The sequence below is a fragment of the Apteryx rowi genome, unplaced genomic scaffold (genome assembly GCF_003343035.1).
Source record: "Apteryx rowi isolate R43461 unplaced genomic scaffold, aptRow1 scaffold_27, whole genome shotgun sequence".
NCBI lineage: Eukaryota > Metazoa > Chordata > Aves > Apterygiformes > Apterygidae > Apteryx > Apteryx rowi.
In genome coordinates, this window is record NW_020449085.1 from 1293854 (window position 1) to 1316591 (window position 22738).

The 22738-nt window shown below is 42.6% G+C and overlaps 1 protein-coding gene across 6 annotated transcripts in view; it reads left to right on the forward strand.

Moving 5' to 3' along the window:
* The first annotated feature begins 981 nt into the window (after positions 1 to 981).
* The window catches only part of ARIH1 (ariadne RBR E3 ubiquitin protein ligase 1), a 64670-nt gene continuing 42913 nt past the window's right edge, over positions 982 to 22738 (forward strand). For 2 of the 6 annotated variants that reach the window (XM_026068182.1, XM_026068184.1), the window contains exon 1: positions 10237 to 10320. In XM_026068182.1, the coding sequence (XP_025923967.1) occupies positions 10252 to 10320 (69 nt within the window). In that variant the 5' untranslated portion in view covers positions 10237 to 10251. Of the gene's footprint in view, positions 1063 to 5814; positions 5875 to 10236; positions 10321 to 12295; positions 12444 to 16070; positions 16107 to 22738 lie in introns of those variants that run through there. The other 4 variants (XM_026068183.1, XM_026068186.1, XM_026068185.1 and 1 more) reach the window with 4 other exon arrangements.

The window sequence follows — 22738 nt, forward strand, 5'->3', positions numbered from 1 at the left end:
CGGGGCTTCCCGGCCGCGATGCCTCCGCGCCTCCCTCCCTCCCCCCGGGGTCCCGCGGCGGCCGCGAGCGGGGGCAGCTCCCCCTCGCCAGCGCGGCTTCTCTTTCCCCTCGCCAGAGTGCCATCTTAGGAACGGAGCTGCCAGGCCGAGCTCGAAATAATACTGTCTTCAGATGGCCCTGCCTAAGGCTCATGCGCTGGCTTTCCGGCTTTTGGAAAAAAACTCAAGGCGGCCAACCGTCTAGCATCCCTTCCTCAGTAGCTGTGGCTGGGCTTTGTCCCAGCTCGCCCTAAGTTTCCCGTGCTCTTCACTTTTTCTACAGGTGACCAGCGCGAGTGGCTTTTCTTTTGTTCCAGTTTAGTCAGTGTTATTCAGAGTTATAGCCAATGAATTGAAAGTGCTTCTGCTCTTCCAATATGCAAATAGAAATAGTGTGAGAGGAGGAGATCTACCGATCTTAAAATTTTGCAGGGTGCAGTGCYCAGAAATCAGTGGTTTGCTAGTTGCATGTACTGTTTCGCCTAAGACTGTGCGCTCTAGATTGGTTATATTAGCAGCTTAAAATGTTGCTCTACATGCTTGATGCAAACAACTGTCTAAGTGTTCATCTAGCAAATTAGTAAATGACACTTCTGAAGTCAAAATAAAATTAATAACCTTAATAATAGTACCATACATGTTAGGCTGAATAAAGGAGTCTAAATTAGCTTTCTCATCACCGGAGAGTGCTGCTAAAGAAGGTCTCTTTGTTAAATACAGATATTTGTTTGCCACCAGTTATTGATCCTAATATAGCGAGGCAAATGGGAAGTAGGCATGCAGATAGGAACTTAGACATGCAAACATTTGATAACCTAAAGTTTGTATTCTTTGAAATAGTGATTAAAATGGTGAGTATGCGTTTAGTGACTGAGGCTGTGAAAATCAGAACCCTTACTGATTGTATTGAACAGATTCTGCCATTTGCCTTGTCTATACATAAGCGAAGTGGTGGAAATGTCCCTGCCATTGAGGAGTAGTGAATATTCCTGCTTGTGGATTTTTCCGGTCTTGGCCCAAAAGGTGAATTCGCCTACCTGTTCTTCATGAACTAATTTCTTAGTCGAGGTCCTGGTTTCTTGCCCATGTGTTTTTCTTCTGTTATGCTGCCCTCGAGCCGTGCAACTTGTGTGCTTGACGTCAGAGTAGCAGAACTAGTGGACAAAAGTCAATAAAGGTAAAGGACTCTGCTCCCTTTCTTGTACCTGGCTAACTGCAGAAGGCCCGACCCTCTGATGGACCGATTTCATGGGGATCTGCAGCAGCGTTGCAAACTGCCTGTGCAGAACAGCAGTGGATGTTACTTGCACTTTAGTTATTAGCAGTAGGTTTGCAGTTGTTACTCCTGGTTTAATAGAGAAGAGTACAGAAAACCAGCTTATGTTTAGAATAGTAACGAGTAAATTTACGAGCTAAAATCAGCTTAAGCGCTGGAATATGTCAGAAGTGGGTAGAAAAACATTCAGTTGTCTTGAATTGTTTTTAAATGCCAGCTTACTGCTATTAGTTTTCTAGTCTGTTCAGAGGTAAGTGAACATAATTCAGTTGATGCTTCAGTATTTGCTCATCCTCACTTCTGCTGCTTGTGGTGAAAGCTTCCAGGGCTCTGTACTGTTTATTTCCTGCTTTTGGCACCCAACCAGGATTGCTGCTGCCACTTTTCTGGTTCAGTAAACCTTTTCTGGAGTCACATTGGCTCAGGATCCTGCTGCAGATCCTTGGTTGCAGGCCTGTGATTCACTTGTTCCAGTCTAGTACTAAAGGGTTTTGGTCTCTGTGTTTTGAAATTCAGATCTTGGTATCAAATGATAATGGCTGCAGTTACAGTTTGTAGTGCTTGCTAACTTATTTGTTCAAGTGAAGTTGTAATGCAGAAGTGCCCTATAGCTGAAAAGGTTAGCTGCAAGTCTTCTGCCCTCTAATCAGCAAAGGCAGCAATTTCTGATTCGAAATTGGGTATAAATATGATCTTGTTCAAGTTAGTCATCTTTGCACTTGCAATGGAATGAAAAGGTATTGGTAAGCAACAGAATATCTGTGTCTGGGCATGAGACATGGCTGATATAACTCCCATAGATAGGGAGCTGGGCCTTAGTCTATATTAAAAGACTGCATTTGAATAGCAGTTTATTAGCTGATAAGTGTTAGTTGAAGAGACCAAATTCAGTTTGCTTTCCTCTCCTTTTAGTTATTTCCAAATACCAGCTGTATGTGTATGAAAAAATCCTTAAGACAGAGTTTTAATCTGATGAAGATCTTGCTGAAATAGTAGCTGTCCTGTGACAGACTTGTTGGCTACTAAGCATGTGGTTTGTGCTGGTAGAGTGTAATGTGCTCTTGAAGATGGCTGCTTAGTACTGATACCTGCTGCTTTTTGGTCACTTGGCCTTCTAAGATCACTAAACTTACCGCAAACTAAGGAGGTTTCAGGATGACTCAAATGTTGAGCATATTTTGCATTCACTGTCTCTGCAGACTTGCCTGAGCATAAGCAGGATTTCAGGTGCTTAATGATGATTTTTGCAGACTATTTAGCATTTATGCTGATAATCTGATTTGACTCCGTGTGCCACACAACAAAAACTCCCCTTCCCCCCAAATGCAAAAATAAACCCCTTAACCTTGTGCTGATGACTGGCTGAGGCTTTTAAACCCAACCTGAGATCAGAGTATCACTTCCATTGAGTCACTGTAACTTCATGGAATAGAGATCATTCAGCAGGTTATTTTGAATTTTAGTCGTCAATGTAAACGGGCAGATTTCTTGCATGTTTTTCTTACAGAATAAGTTGCGGAACAGCTGTGGAAACATAGACATAGAGGTAGATGTCTGAGAGGTGGCCTTAAACAAAAGTTTTTCTTATTTGAAAGGTATTTTCCTGCAGAACTTCACTGTACTCTTCCTCTCAGAACTTCAGGAGGAAGGATTGTGCAAATAAGTTTTTACCACCTTTTCTCTCTCTCTCTATCTCTCCCTCCCTCTTTATAGCAGATTGCTATTTATATCTTTGCTCCACATTTTCTGAAAATAAACTTGAAAACGTTTAGAATAGCATGTTTATTTCTACGCTGACCAGAGCACGTGATGATCCGTGTCTCTGGMCTCACTCAGTTTACTTTTCTCCTTGCTTTGTTGCAAGTTTGTGGGATTTCGGTCTTTCTGGATTGGGTTTGTTTCCCCTTTTGGGTCACCTTTTCTGGAGTGTTTGAGTGACATCGTTGTGATGTCACTGAGCGGGTTTGTTCTGCCTGGACTTTGTAACTGGTAAAGGTACCAAAAACATCGGGATGCAGCTCCAGGATGGGTGATAGGGCAAAAGTTGCTCAAGACCCGTGTTTAAAATCCACCCTGCAGCAGGAAGCAGGACCCTGGGAGTTGCCAGGTGTCCTGACTGGCCCACGCCGGATGCTTGGGAGGATGTCGGACTTCAAACGTGCTTTTTTTGGAAGGAGCTGGACCCGCCAGATCCAACAAAACTTTGCCTAGCGCAAAAACACCTTTTCTCTTTACCATGGACTTTAAAATAATGTTTTTAAGAGCAGCACGGAGAGTATGTGATATCTGAATGTTTGTACTGAATATTCATTTCTCATTTAGGTGATAAATCTGGAGGACTTCTTTGAAAGTAAGGTCAGGTCCTTACCGGCTAAAAACTTTGACGTTAAAATAAGCCCAAACCCCAGGCCACTCCTAAGTTACAATGCTGCGTTTGTTGAATTTGTTGAGGAGCAGCTTTTTCGAGAGGTTGCCACAACTGAGGCAGCGCAAATATTCCCCAGAACGCTGCTCTGCCGTTAAATAGAGCTCTGTTACAGCAAGTGTGAATCTATTGTTGCTTGGGAAAAGTGGTCTGATTAAACAGTGGCTTTACTTGTTAGAACAAAACGTACTGATTCCCAGGCATAACTTATGAAATTTTCCCACTGGTGGTGTAATTCAGTGCTATTGGCAATACGTTCAAAATATGTTGTCCAAAATAGGAGTGACTTGCCAGCGAGCAACAGTAATTGCTGCTATCGTACAGCCCGGTGCTTAAAACTGTATTTAATGTTAGAGATGACATCTTGAAAACTCTGGGTACTTGAAACTGCTTGACAAGGATTAGGTAAGAGTCCGTGGGAGTAGGCGCTCCGGGCTGATGCTCCTTGCGTTTGGGTCTGCTTGCACTGCCTTTATGGGCTGCGTTTGCAGCCCTCGAACTTCGCTTAGTCTGTGGTTGGTTATTTTACAATAAAACGCTGTTGGGTCCTAAATGTTATGATGCTGGAAGGAAATGCTTTGTTAAACTTCATGTTTCTGTCATGTGGCGTTTATAAGGTGTTTCATTATAGTAGGAATGCATTTAATATTTCCAAGGAGCAGGGTAAACTTTGCTGTGACAAAGCATTCCTGAGACCCGTTACATGTGGCTGCTCTGCAACTTTTTTTCCATGGCTGCCAAGACATGGAAGCCTGAATATAACAAAATTTTGTGAGAATTACTGCAGATTACGCAGTTACAAGGTAGAAAGTCTTTTATATGTGTAACTCTCCAGACTAACTTAGACTTCATACTTAAATGACCCATTTGCTTAGTGCTTTAGATTTCCATTTCTGTTAGACCAAATGTAAATCTTGTGGCTGGCCACGAGTAAAAATTGATACTGGTTTCTTTTGCCCCAACGTAACTTTACAGAAATCACAACGAGCAGCCTTCTCTTGATGAACCTTGGTGATGCAGATGGGGACTGGGATATTTTGGGGATATTTCAAAGTGAAACTGAAAACACTTTTATGTTTTCTTTGTGTGTGTTCTTTGTTTTAGCTACTCTTAAATATTTGTTCATTTAAGTATTAAAAATCTCTTTTTAAAAGGGGGAAGAAATACTAAATTGTAGATAGTTATTGGTATTTCCTGTGGGTTTAATTTTAGTTACTAGGAACCAAACTTGCCATGCAAAGTAGAAGTGTTTCTTCTACTATAAATTGATGGCTCTGGTGTGCCATTGAGAAGTCAGAATTGAAACGGTAGCTTTCATGGCTGGTGATGTGAAACAGTAGCTATTTCTGGGTATAACCTGGTACGCTGGAAGAAAAACACAAACTGAAACTATAGTTTACACTTTCATACGTATCCCCACTTCTGACTCTTATTTTTTAAACTTGCGTGAGTTAAACTTCGTAACAGGGAACAAAAATAAGCTTCTGATGCATCTTGTGCTGTTGTGATGTAGTATGGAAGTGTAGGAAGTGTAGCGTCAGCCCTGCGTTTATTCGAAATTATTTCACAGTTTTGCTTAGTGCTGTTTGGCAAGCAAAGGTAAGTTCAGGAGTCCGATGCAGAGTCTCGCTGTGACAGTCTCCTGCTGCTTAGGATTAAAACTGAGACCTGGAACACTTCAGTATTTGTCTGAAGTGACACCATTAACTCGTAAATTAAAAGTAGCTCCTTGCACAGTGCCTCCCTCAAGCCTCCCTGCCACCTGTTGTATTTTTTTTTCCAATTTTCTATTTTGAAAACAAGCTCTCTTCCCAATTATTCTGTGAACGAGATAAACCAAACAAAGAGACTGTTCAGCGCTACTTGGTGTCAGATGTAGTAGAGCAGTTTAAGGAAGTACTTTGAACTGTGCTCGTGTTATAATAGCGAGTCAAGGTTTTCATACAGAAATTACTTCTAAGAGTCTTTTTTTTTTTCTAGGGAATATAACTGCCCATTCCTCCACTTAAAAAAAGACTGTTTTGAAGAGTTGATAGCTGAGAAAAGAATCCCTAATTTGTCAATAGAGCTATCACTTTCTGCGAGAGGTAACCGTGGTGGGTGAATGTGCTGTCTCTGCGGCTCAGTTAGCAAGGTATCTGTTCAGGGTCGTCGTACTTCCATGCCTGTGGACTTCTTTTACCTTTGGAGTTAGAGGGATCTAAATATATTGCAAGAGGTGTTTTCTCTTGTTTGTGTTTGCTACACTGTATTATTGGGCATGAGTGAAGAATGCTTGGAGGCTTTTGAGTGTATATAGATACACAATACTGCTGAATTTCGTAGTCATTCAGTAGCTTCTGCATTTGTGAGAATATTGCAGCCTCCTTTATTGTAAAACAGGCTTGGAGGGCTTGTAGCGATTCAGTAATTCCAAGTGGTGCATTTGAATGCAGCCCAGAATGCAGATGTCTGCGTGTTTGAAAAAGGACTGTCAAGCTCTCGTAGGATATCGTGGAGGAGATTCCAGCACCAAGGGGAAGGAGCTGGCTCCGCCTGAGCTGGAGCAAAAACTTTATTTTGTAATCTGATAATGGAAATTCTGCTAATATTTAAATCTTCACCATTCCAGGTTTTTCATTTGGGAATGTTGAGAACCTTGRGTTTCTGGCCCATGTGTGATGCCTTGGCGTGCCATGTTTTAGCTTTTGATCTTGAGCTGTGATGGAAATACTGCTTACAGGAATGCTTTGAAAACTGCCCTTCAGGGCTTCATAAGTAGTTTAGTTTCATACGTAGCTAAGTCCAGTAGAGTTTGTACTTCATAAGTCAGCATTTTAGAATTTGAAATGTCCATATAACTACAGCCACCCTTTCAAATGAAGTCCCTTGTTTTCCTGCCTTAGTATGCTGAGTAATTATTTTTGGTATTCAGAATAGCTCATTGTGGTGAATGTATTTGAGTGTTCTGTGAATACAGTGGTTCAAGCAACTCTCTGCACTAAGTCTTTTGCCTGTTTTTAGAGACTGAGAACATTTGCCAATGTCAGAAATAATTTCAAATTCAAAGTCTTACACAGAAACTTCCAACAGTATCTAAATCATTCAGAACAAGGAAGAAGCTAATAAGCCATTTAAATGTTTTCTGAAAAAATTTGCTGCTTCATGTCATAGCTTAGATACCTGCTTCTGGAAACCTTGGCCTGCCTTGTGAAAGCCCATTGGGAATCGTGGTGCCTTCTGGCAATACTAAACAGTTTGCAAACTGTTTGGGGTAGCGTTTGAGAGCTGGTGGAGCTCCTGGCTGGTGGGTATTGCCACTGTCTTGTAAGGGGGGGAGTTAAGAAAGCTTTAACCCCAGTTAAAGTTTTTACATCCTGGAATCTGGTGTGGCACTTCAGAATCCCAGGGAAGGGGAGGCAAGCAGCGTGAGGATCCCGTCTTGGCCATTGTGCTTCAAAAATAGGCCTTCTGGGAAAGTACTTCTGGCTGAAACATAAAGGTTGAAGTGAAAAAGAGAGCTTTCTTGCRGCTTGCTCAATTCTTTGCCTGACCTCCTGGTCTGAGGTACCCTCCAAGTTCAGGGACATTGCGAAAGCACCTTTCCATGTGGAGAGGGTGCATGTTAATTCAGGAAGGAAGCAGTTCTGACTGCTTTGTGATTTGAGAAGTTTGGGAGCTGTAGGGAGACTGTCTCCAAAGTGGAAATTAAAAGCTTGATAATTTGATTACTGCCTTTACAGCACATCAAAGGAATTGTCTGTGCATGACAGTAATGTTTTGTGTGTTGCTTCACCAGGTAAGAGACGTAGGCTCTTAACCTTGTTTTTCAGCAGCTAAGCAGGATATAGTAGAAGTTCCTGCTAAGAAGGATTCTGCTTGAGCAAAATAAAATCCTCTTGAAGTGGAGAACGCTCAGTAAAAACATAGAACTAGAAGAGAGTTGGTGTAACTGCACCTGAAAATAGCCARCTGGCAAAATAACTAACTTTTTGCATTTTTAAACTTGTCTGCTGTTTCTCCTATTAAGGTGAATGCATGAAGAGGCTTTCTTCCAAGGCATAGAAATAACTATTTTAAGTGGTTCTAAAGGTTTCTGTTTCACGCCTGATATTAGGAAGCTAGGTCAACCTCTGCAAGACGGTGTTGGGTAAGTGATGTGAGTGTACTACTCTGGCAAAGTGCGTTTGACCTGTTTACTTCAGCAAAACTTTTTTAGAGGCACAGGGGAAATAGCTGGTGTTTGAACAAGTCCGTTACATAAAAATCACAGAAGGGCCTGCTTGACTTTACTATTCCTGTGCCTCTTTGATGTGTGCGGGGAAGGTGGTGAAACAGTCACTGCATAGTAAGTGTCTTTCACTCTGAATAACTTCCTCTTGGATTTTTCCCTTCGGTTTTCTGAGCACCAGACTAAGACGCTATGGGCAGTTGTTGATGGGCTTCCCTTGCGGTTTCACTTGAAACACTAATGAACTTGAGACAGTCCTGGAGGTTTGAGTTTCTTTGGGTATCTGATGGTCATCCGAGTAATGCTTTTGGAGATGCAGTGCTATAAAGATACTCTCCTTCTCTTGCAACCTAAAAAAGGGGCTTGGTTACTTGTGTGCTTATGTATGTTGCTCTTGGCTTAGGCATTCCCTCATGGTGCTGGTACAGCTGTTTGCAGGGCCAAGTAGTGAGTTGGATCAGTGAACTGTCTCATTAAATGTGCCTCTTTCTCCCAGTTCTTATCAGTCAGTTCACTGTTGACCCTGTAAACAGTTGCTTTGCTCCATTTGCCAGACATGATGGTGATTGAGTTGCTCAACTGTGCGCTGTCAGCAAAGAAATGTAACTATACCTGAAGACGTAATTTTTGTGGCCTGTTTTGGGTGTGTGTTTATGAGAGTGTATTTAACTTTTGAAAGAGCTCTGGATGCTTGTTCAAAACTTTGGTCTCCTCCATAGTAGATAACTTTGGATTGCATGTGCTCTTGTGTAACCCAATACGAAGGCAATCGGCATTCCTTTGTCTGGYGAGTAGCAATGTGGAGAGGGATTAGGGGAAAACGGGAGAATTCGCCTGAGTAAACAGTCTCCCTTGCAATGTGCTTTTCTATGTTGGAAGAATAAGTTAACTCTTAGTAATCTACATCCCATTTGGACTCTGGGACCTGAGAAATAGGGAGGTGGAAGGAGTGGTCTGGAAAGGTGAGGACCCCTGAGGACCCCTTCTAGGAAGAGGGAGCATGTATGGGAGATCCATGTCTTGAGGACATTACCTAAGGAGAAGTCTCAAAGTGATCCACGAAATACCCAAGGCCTGATGAGGTTAGACTCCAGAGTAAGTGCTCAGAAGTGACAGAGCTTTACTGATCAATATACTTTAAAACTAGACTGAAGAGCAATTTTTTTTTTTAATAGAAAGTTGATAAGAAGAACACTCAGCATTGAATTAGCAACTTTTCTCTTCTTGGAGCTCTGAAACGTCCCTGCCTTAAAATGAGGAATGCGGGTTCCCATTCTGCATTCCTGTATGCCTGTATAAATGAACCCAGTAGATGCTATGAATGTGAAGTTTCTTCATTGTTGTGAAGGTTTTGAGGGTTAAAATCCCGCTTGGTGTGCATGCGGAAAATTCTGTAAAAAAAAATAAAAATCTGAATTACTATGAAGATCTGATGAGCAAATGTCTGACATCCTTGTTTTGGTCACTAATGATACTTCTGTGACAACTGAAAGGCTGTCTGGGCAAATCGTTTTGTTTTTTCCCTTTGATTCACAAGTGTTTTATATATGCACTAGCGTGTGTTGTAATGAGCGTGTATAAGCCTTTTCGTATTTACATCCGTACTGGGTAAAATGATGTGTTTGGAATTTCCTTATTTATATTGCTAAAAGCAGGCAAAATTAGTACTTGAAATTATACTCTGCTATATATTTGTCATCTTGAATGAAGATAGTTGATAGTAAATGCAGGTGTAGTTATACAGGACAGTCTTAGTAAAGAATTCATGTATAACATGACGCAGGTCTTGAACTATTGCCTTTAGAAATGTGAAATACTTTGCCTTCCATTGGGAATTTAATACTGTGGTATTAGAAATAGGCTCAGTGTTTCTATATAAACAGGTACAACACTTGCTTCTTGGCTAAATTTCTTCCTTAATTTCTGAGTCTCTCATCATCTGCTTTCTTGCTTCAGTAACCCTCTTCCTGGGCTACCTTTGTCAAACTAGTTTTCCATCTCTCTCTCTCTCTCTCTCTCTCTCTCTCTCTTTATTTTTATTTTTTTTTTAATTTTTACTTATTTTTAGTTGGGATGACTCTGTGCATGAGTGGTAAGAAGAATTTTCTGAACGTGTAATGAATGCTGGGTTTAACACCAGTGCGGTTTAAAGGACAGTTCCTTGTGGTAGCTTTGTACGTGGCTCACTAGAGCACGTAGCTGTTGGTGTTGGCCATTGCCAGGCTTTGCTCGGTGTTTCTTAGGGGTCCTTCAGTGGCCTCGCAGTCTTCATACAAACAGAAGATGACTTCTTAAGTGAAAATGCAACGTGAAGACTTGAGTTGTTTCAGGGATGCCTGGGACCTGACACTGAAGCTGTCTGGAAGGAAGGTGCTTGGGGATGGTTGGGATCTCTCTCATCACGTATCAGGGTGCACCTGCCTCTGACTGGCATCCTGCTATCGCTTTCCAGGGTACCTCAGCAGGCAGCCGGCCAGCGCTGTGGTTTGGAAGAGGCTGAATGCAAGTCTTCTCGGTGCACTCAATTATCTGCTAGTCATTAGTTTAATTATTTGCATTGCTAGCATTCGCATCGGTTATAAAGAAGGACTGATAAGGTGGTTTGGTTTTTTGTTTGTTTTTTTTCCTTCCCCCCTCCCAGAAGCCCAGTGCCTGATGATAGGTAGTAATATCTTAATGGAAAAGAAACAAGGGTATCCCTGTCAGCTGCTGCCCGGTTCATCATATACAAAATCACACAGCTACGGATGTTCTGTATTATCTAATGAAAGGGGGAAAGGTGCTTTGGAGGGTCTGCACATGCTTGCTGGTTTAACTAAACGGATTTAAAAATACTTCTGATTAAATGAGTGCAAGTTTGTAGAAAGGCAAGTCTTTAAAGCACCTAAATGAGAAAATCATGGAAAGACTGGAAAGGCATTCCCGTTCTCCCCAACTCCTGTACAATTTGTTTTCCATTATTTCTGTACTGAATCCCACTAGAGCATTTTCTCAAGCTTAAGTGAGTTCAGGTAGCTGGTTAAAAATACCTACAGTAGTTAGATACTGCAGTTACAATTATAAGCATAAGCATATCTTGTTTAAAAAAAAAAAAAGTAAATGAGGATGAACAAGAGAACTGGCAAGCTCTTAAGGCCTCCAGGACGTCCTTTCTTCAAAGGTGGTTTCTGTGCAGCCTTCTGAGAAAAATGTGTTTTGAGGTGTAAACAGGCAAAATTACTCCTTACAGTGGAAATCCTGGCTCACGAAATAGCACATTGTTGGGGCTCTGTTTTGTTGGCTATGAACTGAAGCAAGATTAAATGAGCACAGTATGGTAAATAAATTGCAAAGTCATCATTTAGTAATGGTCTGAGCAAGAAGAGTTTTGCTGGAAAAAAGGGTGTTGGCAGATTTTCCTAGTGCAGATGCAGCTTCTGCCAGCAAAAAAGTGCTTTTGCAGGTATAGCTTATTTTGTGCAGGGAAGTGATATAAGCTATAATGACATCTGCTCTGGGGCTCTTGCCAATATAAGTGTTGCCAAAGATTACATCCCCAAGACATTGCTGTATTGGCAATGATTTCCTGGGCCTATCTCTTTTTAAAAGAAAGTGTTAAAAGACTTCTAAGATTTTTTTGCTTGACTAGGAATTGCAGGCTAAGGCATAGACATTAACCAGGTAGACTTATTGCCCGTTCATCAAGGTGACGTGGTGTGTACAAAACCAAAATTCACCAGTGAGTGCTTCAAAGGGTTAAAGTCTTCCTGCTTTGTGTTGCATTGTAATTTGGCAAGTCTTTCTGCCAGCTGATGCAAAGATAATACATTGGCACAGTCTTGTATTGGAAAACGAAAAGGTGGCAGGAAGAACCGTGATCCGGTTATGGAGCAGGATTGCTAAATAGGGGTGCTAGTTAAATCAAAGTTATGTGTTGACTTACTGCTGTGACGTTGTGTGGCTTTATGCACCAGGTGCTCAGTTTAGCTCGGTACGTGCTGCATAAGCAAAGTTGGGGCCTTCGTGGAGCGATGGGGAATCAAGTCAGCCCAAGTAAGATGTATTTTATAAAGGACTACAGAGTGTGGTGCTGTTTTGGTGATTAGGTGAAGTTGCCCTTCTGTCAAACCGGGGTATGCCAAAAAGGGGACAATTTGTAAAGCCGCTTGAAGGAAGGGACAAAGCCACAAGCAATAAAACCAGGCAAAGGGCGGAGAAGAGGAGAAGTGCTTAGCGTTTGGATGCTGCCCAAGCTTGCGCCTGGAGAAGAAAGATAAGACTGAAGATGTTAAGGTTCTGTTTTCTTCATTAAAATTCTTTAAAGCTCTTTTAAGAGTGAAGTGCCTGGGGCTAAAAATTCTTTTGCTGAGCTTGTATTTCTTGGCTGCCACACTGTCTCCGAAGGGTTAACAGTAGCCTGCCACCGTGACCATACATCTAAGTATATTTGAGAAAACCTGACCACTGCTATGAGAGATGTTTTTAATTGGGACGGCTTTCATTTAGCTTTCAAGGTAGATTTCCAAGTTATTGATTGTGGGTGCTACTYGAATGCTGCTAATGGAAGCGGTTATCTTGCCTTACTGTGTTTCTCTTGCCCGTGTCCCTTCTTTGTTGGGAAATGTTAATTAGGCTCCGCAGCAGAAGTCCAGATTCAGGAGACAGGTCGCATTGGTGTGTTATCTTGACTTTGCATAGTGAGCGTTTTCCCCCCGAGTATCTGCGTATCCTAGAGCTCTGACTTTTGCTACAGGAGGTAGCTTGTCCTTTTGCTCTAATTTCTTGTCAGAAGAGCAAAATACTGTGTAATCAAGTGCTAAAAAACTGCCTTGTGGGGAAAAAAAACATGCGTTTGGGCTGGCGGTGTACTTTAGGGCAAGGGTCTGTCCGCACTTGGGAGTTATCCTGGAAACTATTGATTTTTTTTTTTTTTTTGAGGAATCAGCTCGGAGGTGATCTACAATTTGGTTGGATTATCTTTTTGTCCCGTTGATAAATATCTAAACTGTCTTTGTGTTTGAACATAATGTATTGGAATAGATGTTAGCGCCCAGCAAGAAAGGCAAATCGGAGACAGGTCACCCGCGACTGGAGTCTTAACCGGTATTTGAGAGAGACGTTTAAGGTTGAATACCCTTGGAGTCTGATCCTCTGCTTACGCACTATCTGAAGAGAGGACACCTTTATTTTAATCATTGTCTGGAAGGACCTTTGAGACCAGGAAAAGCACAATTTGAGAGACCTTTCTAGAGAATTTATATAACTTAATCCAGAAAATCAATTAGTTATTGGTGGTGTGTGGTTTGTTTGTTTGTTTTTTCTCTCCTCTCCTTGACATGTGTTTGAGCCAACAAATATTTTCTGCTATGGAAATTGTCTACAATTCATTGTCCATGAATTATCAAGAATTTATCCTTTCTAGTATGTGTATTACTGTGTTGTTAGGTGTCAGAAAATATTCTCATCTGCTTAAAGTTTACCTGATTTCTTCTGTCACCTGCCCCAAAAATTTTTTTTGGAAGTGGGATAGACATTTTTCAGTCAGTTAAAATCTGATAATATACTATAATGCAGAAGAACAGATTTGGGGGAATGAAGCATTTTTTTTGTGTGTGTGTGTGTTTGTTTTCTTTTTTCAAAGAACACCCAAAATACAATTGATTTTCTTACATTGTAAGAAGCTTTCTGTAAAGCTGCTATTAAAAAAAAAAAAAAGTAAAAACATTTGGTGTGGTTATAAGAATGGTCCAGCACTGACTCTTCTACAGTACAGGTTTTTTATTAAGATGAGGGAGGGTTGCTGATAGCCTAACAGGTCTGCTGTTAGCATCCTTCGAAGGCCTAGTGCCCGTTCGGTGCCTGAGTGGTTTGACCAGATGATGCCTTGAACATGCTTAAAGCAGCACAAGTGAAGTCCTGCTATGTTAAGGGCATGAGAAATCCACGGAGAAGTCCCAGCTATACCTGCCTAGAAGCAGTTCATTGGGCAGGGCTGCAAACTGCCCGTTCCTTACGTTGCATAAGGTCTTGGAAACCTGAGCTGGCAGAGACAGCGGTATTGCTACCTGACAAAGAGACTGAGACYGTTCCTCCACAGATGTATTGCATCCAGAAAATGAGTACAAATGCTATGGGTGAATCTGATGCTTGAACAAAATCTGAAAATGAACAATGCTGACTATGGTGAAAGAGTGAAATTAACTTACTTATTTATATTTATATATATAGATTGTGTGTGTGTGTGTGTATATATGTATATACGAAGAAAAAGAAGCGGGGAAAACCTTTTTCCTTTAAATTGTTTTATAGGAATCTGAGGTGTCACAAAAAGCAATTGTAACTTTACGCTCTTTCAGCTTTATACCTTTGCCTTCTGTTTCTCCCTCAAAAAGGACATTTTGYGTAGCTCGCGTAGGCAGATCTGTACTTTCCCAGAAATGCTCAGCTCATTCAGAAGAGGAGTTGGACGCCCGATGAAGACAGCATTCCCCTGGAGCCCAAAGGCAGCGCTTTGGATTGTTTTCTGTTTATCAGCTAGGTGGGTCGCTGACCTGACACATGCCACTTCTAGTCTTTCCAAGATGGACTAATAAAAGAGAAAAGGTGCRTTTCTATCCTGGTGGCCTCCTGATTTGATTGCGTTGAGGACGCATCTTTGGGAATAGTGCCAACCTCTATGAAGTTACTATTTAAATCTTCTGTTTTGGTAGCCCACCCGAAAATAGCCCCCAGACACTAATGAAGCTATAGACAGGGCCAGATTAATAATAGCTTTTATTAATAGCTTTCCTGTACCCACCTCCCTCAAGATCTGGCTTGCCATAGGGTTGCAATGGAGAAAGCGGTTGAAAAAGGCTGACAAAAATTACATTGTGCTCATTGTCCAGATGAGAAACATTCTTTTCTGCATGATGCTTTCAGATGTGAATGATAAAGTTGCTAGTGGGATGATGGAGGAGGGAGAGTGGGACCAGCCTTTCTGGCAGTAACCTGCATCAGACTGTACCCTACTGTGCTTTTAAGCTTTTGGGGCAAGAAGGTTTGGAGGGTCCATGAACCTTGGAACACCCAGCTTTGACGTGCTTGGCATGTGTCTCTCAACAGACTGATTTTACACAAAAAAAAAAAAAAAAAATTCTTGGAAGCAAGTCCATGTTGTCCAAGTTGTTTCAACTCAACTGTCTGGCTACACAGTGATCCTGATCAGAGACCTGATCTGGGTTAAAAATAAACCAGCAACCCCCCTCAGCCCGGGTCRCTTCCTCTGTCGTTCACTCGTAGCTGTGCAAGCAGTTGTGCTGTCATAGACGGAGAGGTCAGCAGCAGGCCTGGGAGCCAGCGGTTGCATGAGTTTGTTTTGCTGCTGAAATAAATATTTTCAAAGCTGTCCCTTCATGATCTGGTGGTGATGGGATGTAGCGTCTTTGAAACAGGTTTTAAAGAGTGTATTTTACTGCTCTGCCTGGTTACTGTCCTGTTTGTGTTTTTTTTTTTCCAGTCAAAGCTACTGTTGTGAACAGCTGCTGGAAATTGTTCAGGAGGGTGTTTTCCCCTCTCAAAATAGGGCCCATAAATTCAGACCATCTCTTTTAAAATGCTGGTCTTTGCAATGTTGTTTGAACTCCAAGGCATAATGCTGTTTGAAGGAATTGCACTTTAAAAACATTCAAAGTAAAATAATAATCCAAGTAGTTGTTACTTTATCTCGTAGGAAAGGAGAAAAAGTAGACCTGGTGCAAAGCTAAACCATTTGGGTTTCTGGAGTTTTCCCCAGTGTCCCTAAAAGCATATAGAAGGGAAGAGACTTCTTACCTGGTTCAGTTCAACATTTGCTCTTGGCCTAAGCTGAGGGATTTTGATGTGTGTTGCCTAGTCACTGAATTCCTCAGCCTTCACGCTGCATCATTTCCTTCTGTGGCAAAATATATCCTTGCATTTCTTTTGAACCAACATAGTATTTTTTTCCGAGCTCCACACTGGTGAATCGTATTGGTTTGATGAGAGAAGAATTGAAGCGATAGCCAGGTGTCTTTTATAGTCTCCTGGAGGCTGTTGATCTGAGAGATCCCGAGGGACTAAACAGCAAGAAGCATCATTTGATACTTTATTAGGTATGCTTGTTGTCCAGAGAAAATCAACAGTTTTTTCTGTAGCTGATGGAGTTGGATCTGTTTGTGGTACGTGTCTATCAGTGCAGTAAACTGTCTGGCAGGTAAGCGCAGACTAAGTGCAAAAGTACGTGCAGTGGGGTGGGAATTTTTATAGTGCAAGCCCATATATGACGGAGGGGAAAAAAATGGGGCCTGTAAGAGCAGTTGTGTGTAAATTTAAGAGGGAAGGGGGGCTAAAGGATGCTTCATGGACACTACTTTCCTGAACAGCATGTAGCGGATGAGCAAGGAAGATGACCACACGTAGTTTGTCTGTGGCTGGGAAACGGGTCTCTTAATGCTTTTTCTCAATAGTCATCTGTATTTGGTATCTGTTTGTCTCATTGATTTTCCCATCCTAATGGAAACAACACTGTGAGGCTTTGGATGTTGACTAAAGGTTTGGCCTGAGGGTAGTGGTGGTGATTACTAAGGACGCAAACCCCACCTGAGTGAACCTGTGGGTCCTTCACATTCAGGGCTGCCAGAACTTTTGGGGGTCATAGATGAGGCTCTTAGAATTGTTCCTTTCCTAGCATAGCTGCTGTGTGTCACAAGCTGTTTTCTTCCTCTGTAATGGGAGATATTAAAGAGCTACTGAAATAGTAAATGGAAAGAATTATATGGAAATGGTGCCATCACCCTCTCCTACTCTTTTAAGGCTGCTCTTTGCAAACTCATGAGTGGGAGGCATGAGAAGAGAGGGTTGAAGTAAAAATCAATTTTGAAACGTACTCTAGCACCCATGTGTTTCCACTCTAGTTCTCTCTTGGTACGTCAGCTTTAGTTGCTCAGTGGAGACATGGGCAACTGTAGCTGTGGCTCACGTTGCTTACACAGATTTGCTGAGTTTTTGCTTTTACATCAGGCTTCTTGTGGTGGGAGACAACCGAAGGAGTGGAATAGTTCACGTGATACTGCCTTTGTGGGCAATAAAACAGTAGCGCTCCTTAATCTAAAGGGATTAAAAGTGAGAAATTGTTTGTGAAAGCATGTACATTTGGAGACCTCTTGTTCTATAGTCTTTCAAAAGTGTACAGTGGCATAACTTTCTTGATTTCATAGTGCCTCTAAGACTGTGCGCCTTTGTTCTTTAAGGGCTTGACTTTATACCCAAGAACTGTAGCAAAAGGAAGTAGGAGACAAAATGTTATTCAGAAGAAATATATAAAATATAACTAACATCTCTCTCTTATTTTCAAACCATAGATCTTGTATAGAATCAAGTGTAGCTGAAACAGCCTTAAATACTTTCCCTGGTTGTAATCCATATGCAGTTTTAAAATTTGTGTTGAGTTGGTGGTAGAGTTTCTGCAGTCATCTGAGAGCCAGTGCTGTCCAGAATGCTTGAGAAGCATGACAAATCCATGTGGTGCATGTTTTTTTTATTTATTTAGAAGAATTACACTATGAATTCAGTTTTTGGCATTTCCAAATTTGCTAATTCATCCTGGAGTTGTCACTTTAGTAATTTTTTTGATTTAAAAGCTTTGTTAGACAATAACTCTTTGTCGTGACTCTTAATCATTAACCTGAAAACTTTCCAAAAGGCTCAAAGAAAAAGTAAAGCAGCTGACTGCTTCATTTCTGTTTCTTGAACCAATTAAATGAAGTAATAGCTTTCTCTGAAGTTGCTTTTTATTATCTTCCTCTGGTAAGATCATATATGTTCATCAGAGCTAGAAACAATCAGTAAAATGCAGATAGGTTACTACAAACTCAGATCATAATATCAAGCTACCTTTTTGTGCCATAATGTGATGGTACTAGTTCCATAATTCTGTAAAACTTAATTTTTGAAATTAGAGATGATATGTGAAGGGCAGTTAATGAGATGAAGTAGGATGTAGGAGGCTAAGATGATGATGAACATTGAAGCAGAAGCCACTATATATGATGGGAAATTACAGTGAGGTGGTAGATACCAGTCTGAGGAAAGCAGTTGACCGTAGTGATTGGCAATGTCATAGGGAAGAAGCCTAGCTTCATGCAGCGTTGCTTGGAATTGGTAGTGCTGGAAAAAGGTAAATTTAAGGGTGATTCAGAACTGGCTAGTTAGAAACGAAGCCACTTAGTGTGGCTTCAGTGGGGTTGTAGGACGCAAAGTCCGTGTCCTCAGTAGGTACACAGAGATGGGAAAGAATGGTCCTGTTTTTTTTCTTTGTTTTGTTTTGTTTGTTTTTTGGCAGAAACATAGGTGTGGGAGAGAATTACATTGGGGTAAGGAGATGACAGAAGAAGAGAATATGGATGGGTGGTGGTGGACTGATCTAGGTAGTTACTGTCCTCATCTTCTTACAGCAGCCCTCTTGCATGCTATTTGTAATCGAGTCAGAGAATATTAGGTGACATTAAGGTTTTCCAGCAGCTTCTCAGAGGGATTAGTCTGAATTGTTAGAAACTGGTAAGTTTGAAGGTAACCTGTTCAGGAGATCGGGCCCTGGAGATGCTCAGCACTTAGAAATGAATGCAGAAGACAAGATCTTGGGAGTTTTGCTAAGCTGATAGAAATGAGTTCTTGCATTTGTAAGGTTTTCTATAGTTGTCTCTTGAAAGAATAGATGTGACTAGATTTTTACGAATGAAGGTCACTCAGTATGCCTGTAAAGCAATGCAGACCTTACTGTGGCAGTGTTACGGTAATGCGATTCAGACTCAAAGCTGGTCTGGCATACAGAGCAGGTGCTTTATGCCTGGCGTTGATGGGATGGTGGAGATGGGATGCAAGGGAAGACCAGTGGCGTTTAAAACGGAGTAGTCGACCTAGTTATTGCAGCAGATCAGTGCAGGTTTTCGCTCTGTTTTTAGCCGACCAAGAGGCCTGCTTTGACAGTTGCCCTTTTTCTGCGTGGTAGATGAGAAATGAGCTGTTGTCCATGAGAGAGGAGCATCAGTATGTAAACCTGTTAGGTTTGTGGGGTCACTGAAGAGTTATTGGGCTGTTTGGTCCCTGATCAGTGGTGGCTCTCAGTGCGGTTGAGTATCCCCTGTTTGTATCAGGCTCGACAGGTTTGCGACGTGCCTGTACCTGCCTCCCGTAGCCTGGAGTCATCCCGAGGTTAGTGGGGAAGCCGCGGGGCGCATCCGATCCTGCTCCCCAGGCCATCCGAGTTCCCGGGCAATGCTTACCCCACCGCGACGCATGGCGGGAGGAGGGCTGCGGCGGAGGCCAGCCATGCTCAGAGGGCACCTAGAGTTTCCTCTTGGTGCTCTGCTCTTGGCACGTGCTAGGCTTTTGACGGATTAAATATTTACAGCGGTGGTGTGATGTGCTGTCTTCTGCTGCCGCTTTAACGTGCTGCTTGGTTGTAGGAGCTGTCGTTTCAGAGCTGCTCTTTTGACAGCCCTCTGCTCTGTCCCTGGTGTGGGCAATGTGTCCTCACCGAGTAAAACTCTTATTTTTTGCTCTAACAGCTGCCTCGAAACCAGTCGGCTTCCTCCTGCCAGGGAGTTTAAATACCATCTTGCGGCATTTGTGTGCCAGCAGACCGTAGCTGCGGGTGCCGCTGAAGTTTGAACCGTTTGGAGACGTGTGAGGATTGGGTAAAGGCGGCGTTTGTGGAGCGTCTGCTTTGATTCATGAGTGCCGAAACAGCTGCGTAGGAAACTAAACGGGAAGCGGTTTCAAACCTGTACCGAGTCCGAAAAAGCCRCTGCTATTGGGAAAGGGGCACTGCTGTTAGCATGGAAAGTGTTGAAATGCTAAAGCTGCCATGTTTAAAAAACAAAAAAAGAAAAACCAAAACCGAATAAACTGAATAAAATGAAATGAAAAGACACAAAATGACGAATTATCGATGCCGTGTCTCCGGGAGGCGGGGAAGAATCTTGCTGGAGAGCGGAGCTTGAGCTGAGCTGTTGTTAAATGGTTTTAATCTGCAGTGAATGCTCAGACTGAAACAGCAGCTTACTGCCAGCGTGTGATGAGAAGCTGCGTTCTCACATACGCTTTTGGCTCTTATAAACTGCAAGAATTAACTGCGCAGCTCATCTGGAAAGAGGAAGCGTTAATAGATGAAGTGCTGCAAAGTGTCACGCAGCAAATTATGCTGTTTGAAAATTCTGATTCGAGCTAATGTCCTAATAATCCTGCGGTTGTAATTCATTTATAGCGTTTGTGTGCATCCAGATTCCTCCTTCCAGTTCATACTTTCTTATTCTGGTGGCAGAAAGAATCTAATCTAACTCAGACATTTGTAACCGAGCTTCTGACTCGAGGAAATTTTACTGAATGAAGTGGATTCCACCCCCCCCCCCCCAAATGGAACATTATTAACTGAAGAACTCCAAATCTGATTTCTGAAGCTTTTTAGGGTTGCCCATCCCTGTATCTCCTGCTAGCATCGGTGTGTCTGAGCGTGACAGAGTAGGTAACAACAATAAATGTAAATACCTGCACTGAAAAGTAGCAGGGAAGCGGAATCCATTTAGAGCGGATTGGAGCTGAGCGGCTTTGTTAACCGAGGAGATCGCTGTTGAAGGACCGGCTCCTTTTCTCCGCCGGCAGGGCTTTACTGCAAGCGTTTTGTTGGYGCGATAGTTGTGACAGCTTCGAAAGCACCCGGAGAATTGCAACAAAATGGCTGCTTTCCTCAGGTTTCACTTATAGCTGGATATCAACAGGCTTCGCTGCCTCGAGCTCGAGGCAATCTTCTTCGGCTCGAACGTGTAAAATCGAATAGGTGACTGTTGTAAATTAGATCTGCTGTTTCAGCTTTCATCTAACCACGTTTGAGTGAAAACTGAACGTGTTAGCTTTTCCCTAGCTTACCATCTGTTTCTGGCTGCTTTACTTAGTTATTAATATTTTTTTTTCTGTAAACAGAAAATATCCTTTGTAAAAGCATGCTTCTCGCCGCTGCGGCTCGGAGCCTACATAGTAATCCTGTCTGAGGAACGCCGTAGCCTGTTCCTAGCTAATCTTTGGGGTGTAACGAGCACAGACAATAATCCTGTGTGCAAAATGAGAAGCCCGTCCAGTTTCAGAACAGAAACTAAAATACACTGGGAGCCTGGTAACTCGGCGTTGTTTGCATTCTGCGAATTCTTGCCGTGCGGGGCAGGGATTGCCGAGGATTGCTCCCGCCGCAAAGGCAGCGGTGGCATAGGGGTGTAGCAAAACCGGTGTCAAAGCAGGGGTTGAAAGGTCAGGTTATTTTGGTGTCGTTTTAACCGCACGTGCAGCGGAAGGTGTAGCCTTGTGACGGAGCTGCGGGAGGTGAGCAGCTCTGCAGTAACCAACCTCTCGTCGGGATGCGGTGATTTACCCCTCGGAAGCGACTCCCGAGTAATGGCAAGGTAGGCGCGTGCATGCAATTAATGCAGAGCAGCCGCTGCGCGGCACCTTGTCGGTGTGCCTTGCCTTAAAGTAGAGCAACCCCTAACGCCCGAGGTTTTTATGTTTGTATTTGACTGTGGTTTACCTTATGTAAACCAAGCCTCTTAACGCTTCCTCCCTGTCTTCTCTGCCTAATGCAGGCTCGGATTATGTGGTGGCCCGCGCTGCAGGTGAACAAGGGCAGAGCTGTGTCAGTCCTTGCTTTCTGTGTCAGTGAAACTAGTTTCATGGAAACTAGTGAAGTTTTAAATACTAGATCCTGGATGGGGCAAGCATGCAGAAAGCATGCAGCCCGGCTATTTCTGGTAGCAGCTTGTCGTGCTGCTGGTGCTTCCTTTTTTTAAATTAACGTTGAACAAATGCTGTTGGAGCTAAAGGAAGCTAAAGCCCAGAAAGCCAGTAAAAGCTTCCCCACCCCCCTGACATATTTGTCTTAATGCGCTGAACCAACAGTTCTGGTCTCTGAAGTGTAATCCCAGAATAACATGCTGTTTTGTACGTTGCCTTCTCAAAAGAAAGCTGTTTTTCTCCTGTGACACTGTCGGGATATTTAGGGACTCTGATCTAGAGCAGCTTGTCTTGGAAAGCTGCAGTGCCGCTTCGCAGAAGAAATGCAGAAGCCACAAATAAAACTAGACCCTCTTGTTTGCAGTCGCGTGTCCTTTGGCGAGCAGTGTTTGGGAGGTTTGCCTTGAGATGCTTGGTAGTCGCTGCAGACCAGTTTTGTTCTTTTAATATAGCATTATTCTTCAGCCCAGTCTTTCCTCCTTCTCGCTTAAAAAAAACAAACCAAAACACCCTCTGACAGACCACTACCTCAGTGGCCTCTTAGCCTGTTAAGGGATTAACAGGTATTCCCAGAAACCTTAATACAGTGGCCAAGTGGGCTGCTGTAGCAGAAGGTAACACGAGACTTCAGGCTAGTTTAAAGCTTTCTTACTGCTGTTGCTTGAGAATTTAAGAAAATCTGGTTTCGTTGTGCATGCTTTTGGCCGCTCTCTGGAGCAGACTCCCTGCTCCGAGTAAAGGATCCTTAGGTTTGAGAAGAGCTGTTTGCTTTCCTGCCCRGCGCTTGTTTGCCGTTCCAGAGCGTGGCACAAGTGATGGGCGTGAGTAAAGTGCTGTATGAGCATGTGAGAGTGCTGGAAGGATTAGCCGGAGAAACCTATAGGTGGTATTTGCCCGGTGCACGGTTTAGCAGGAGACTTCCCAATTTGAGGCAAGACTTGTTGCAGAAAATGGAAGTGGTTTTCTTATAAAAGTTTTAGGGACTGTAGTAGCTGGTATTATAACCAAGGAAATCTAGAGATAAGATCAGCTT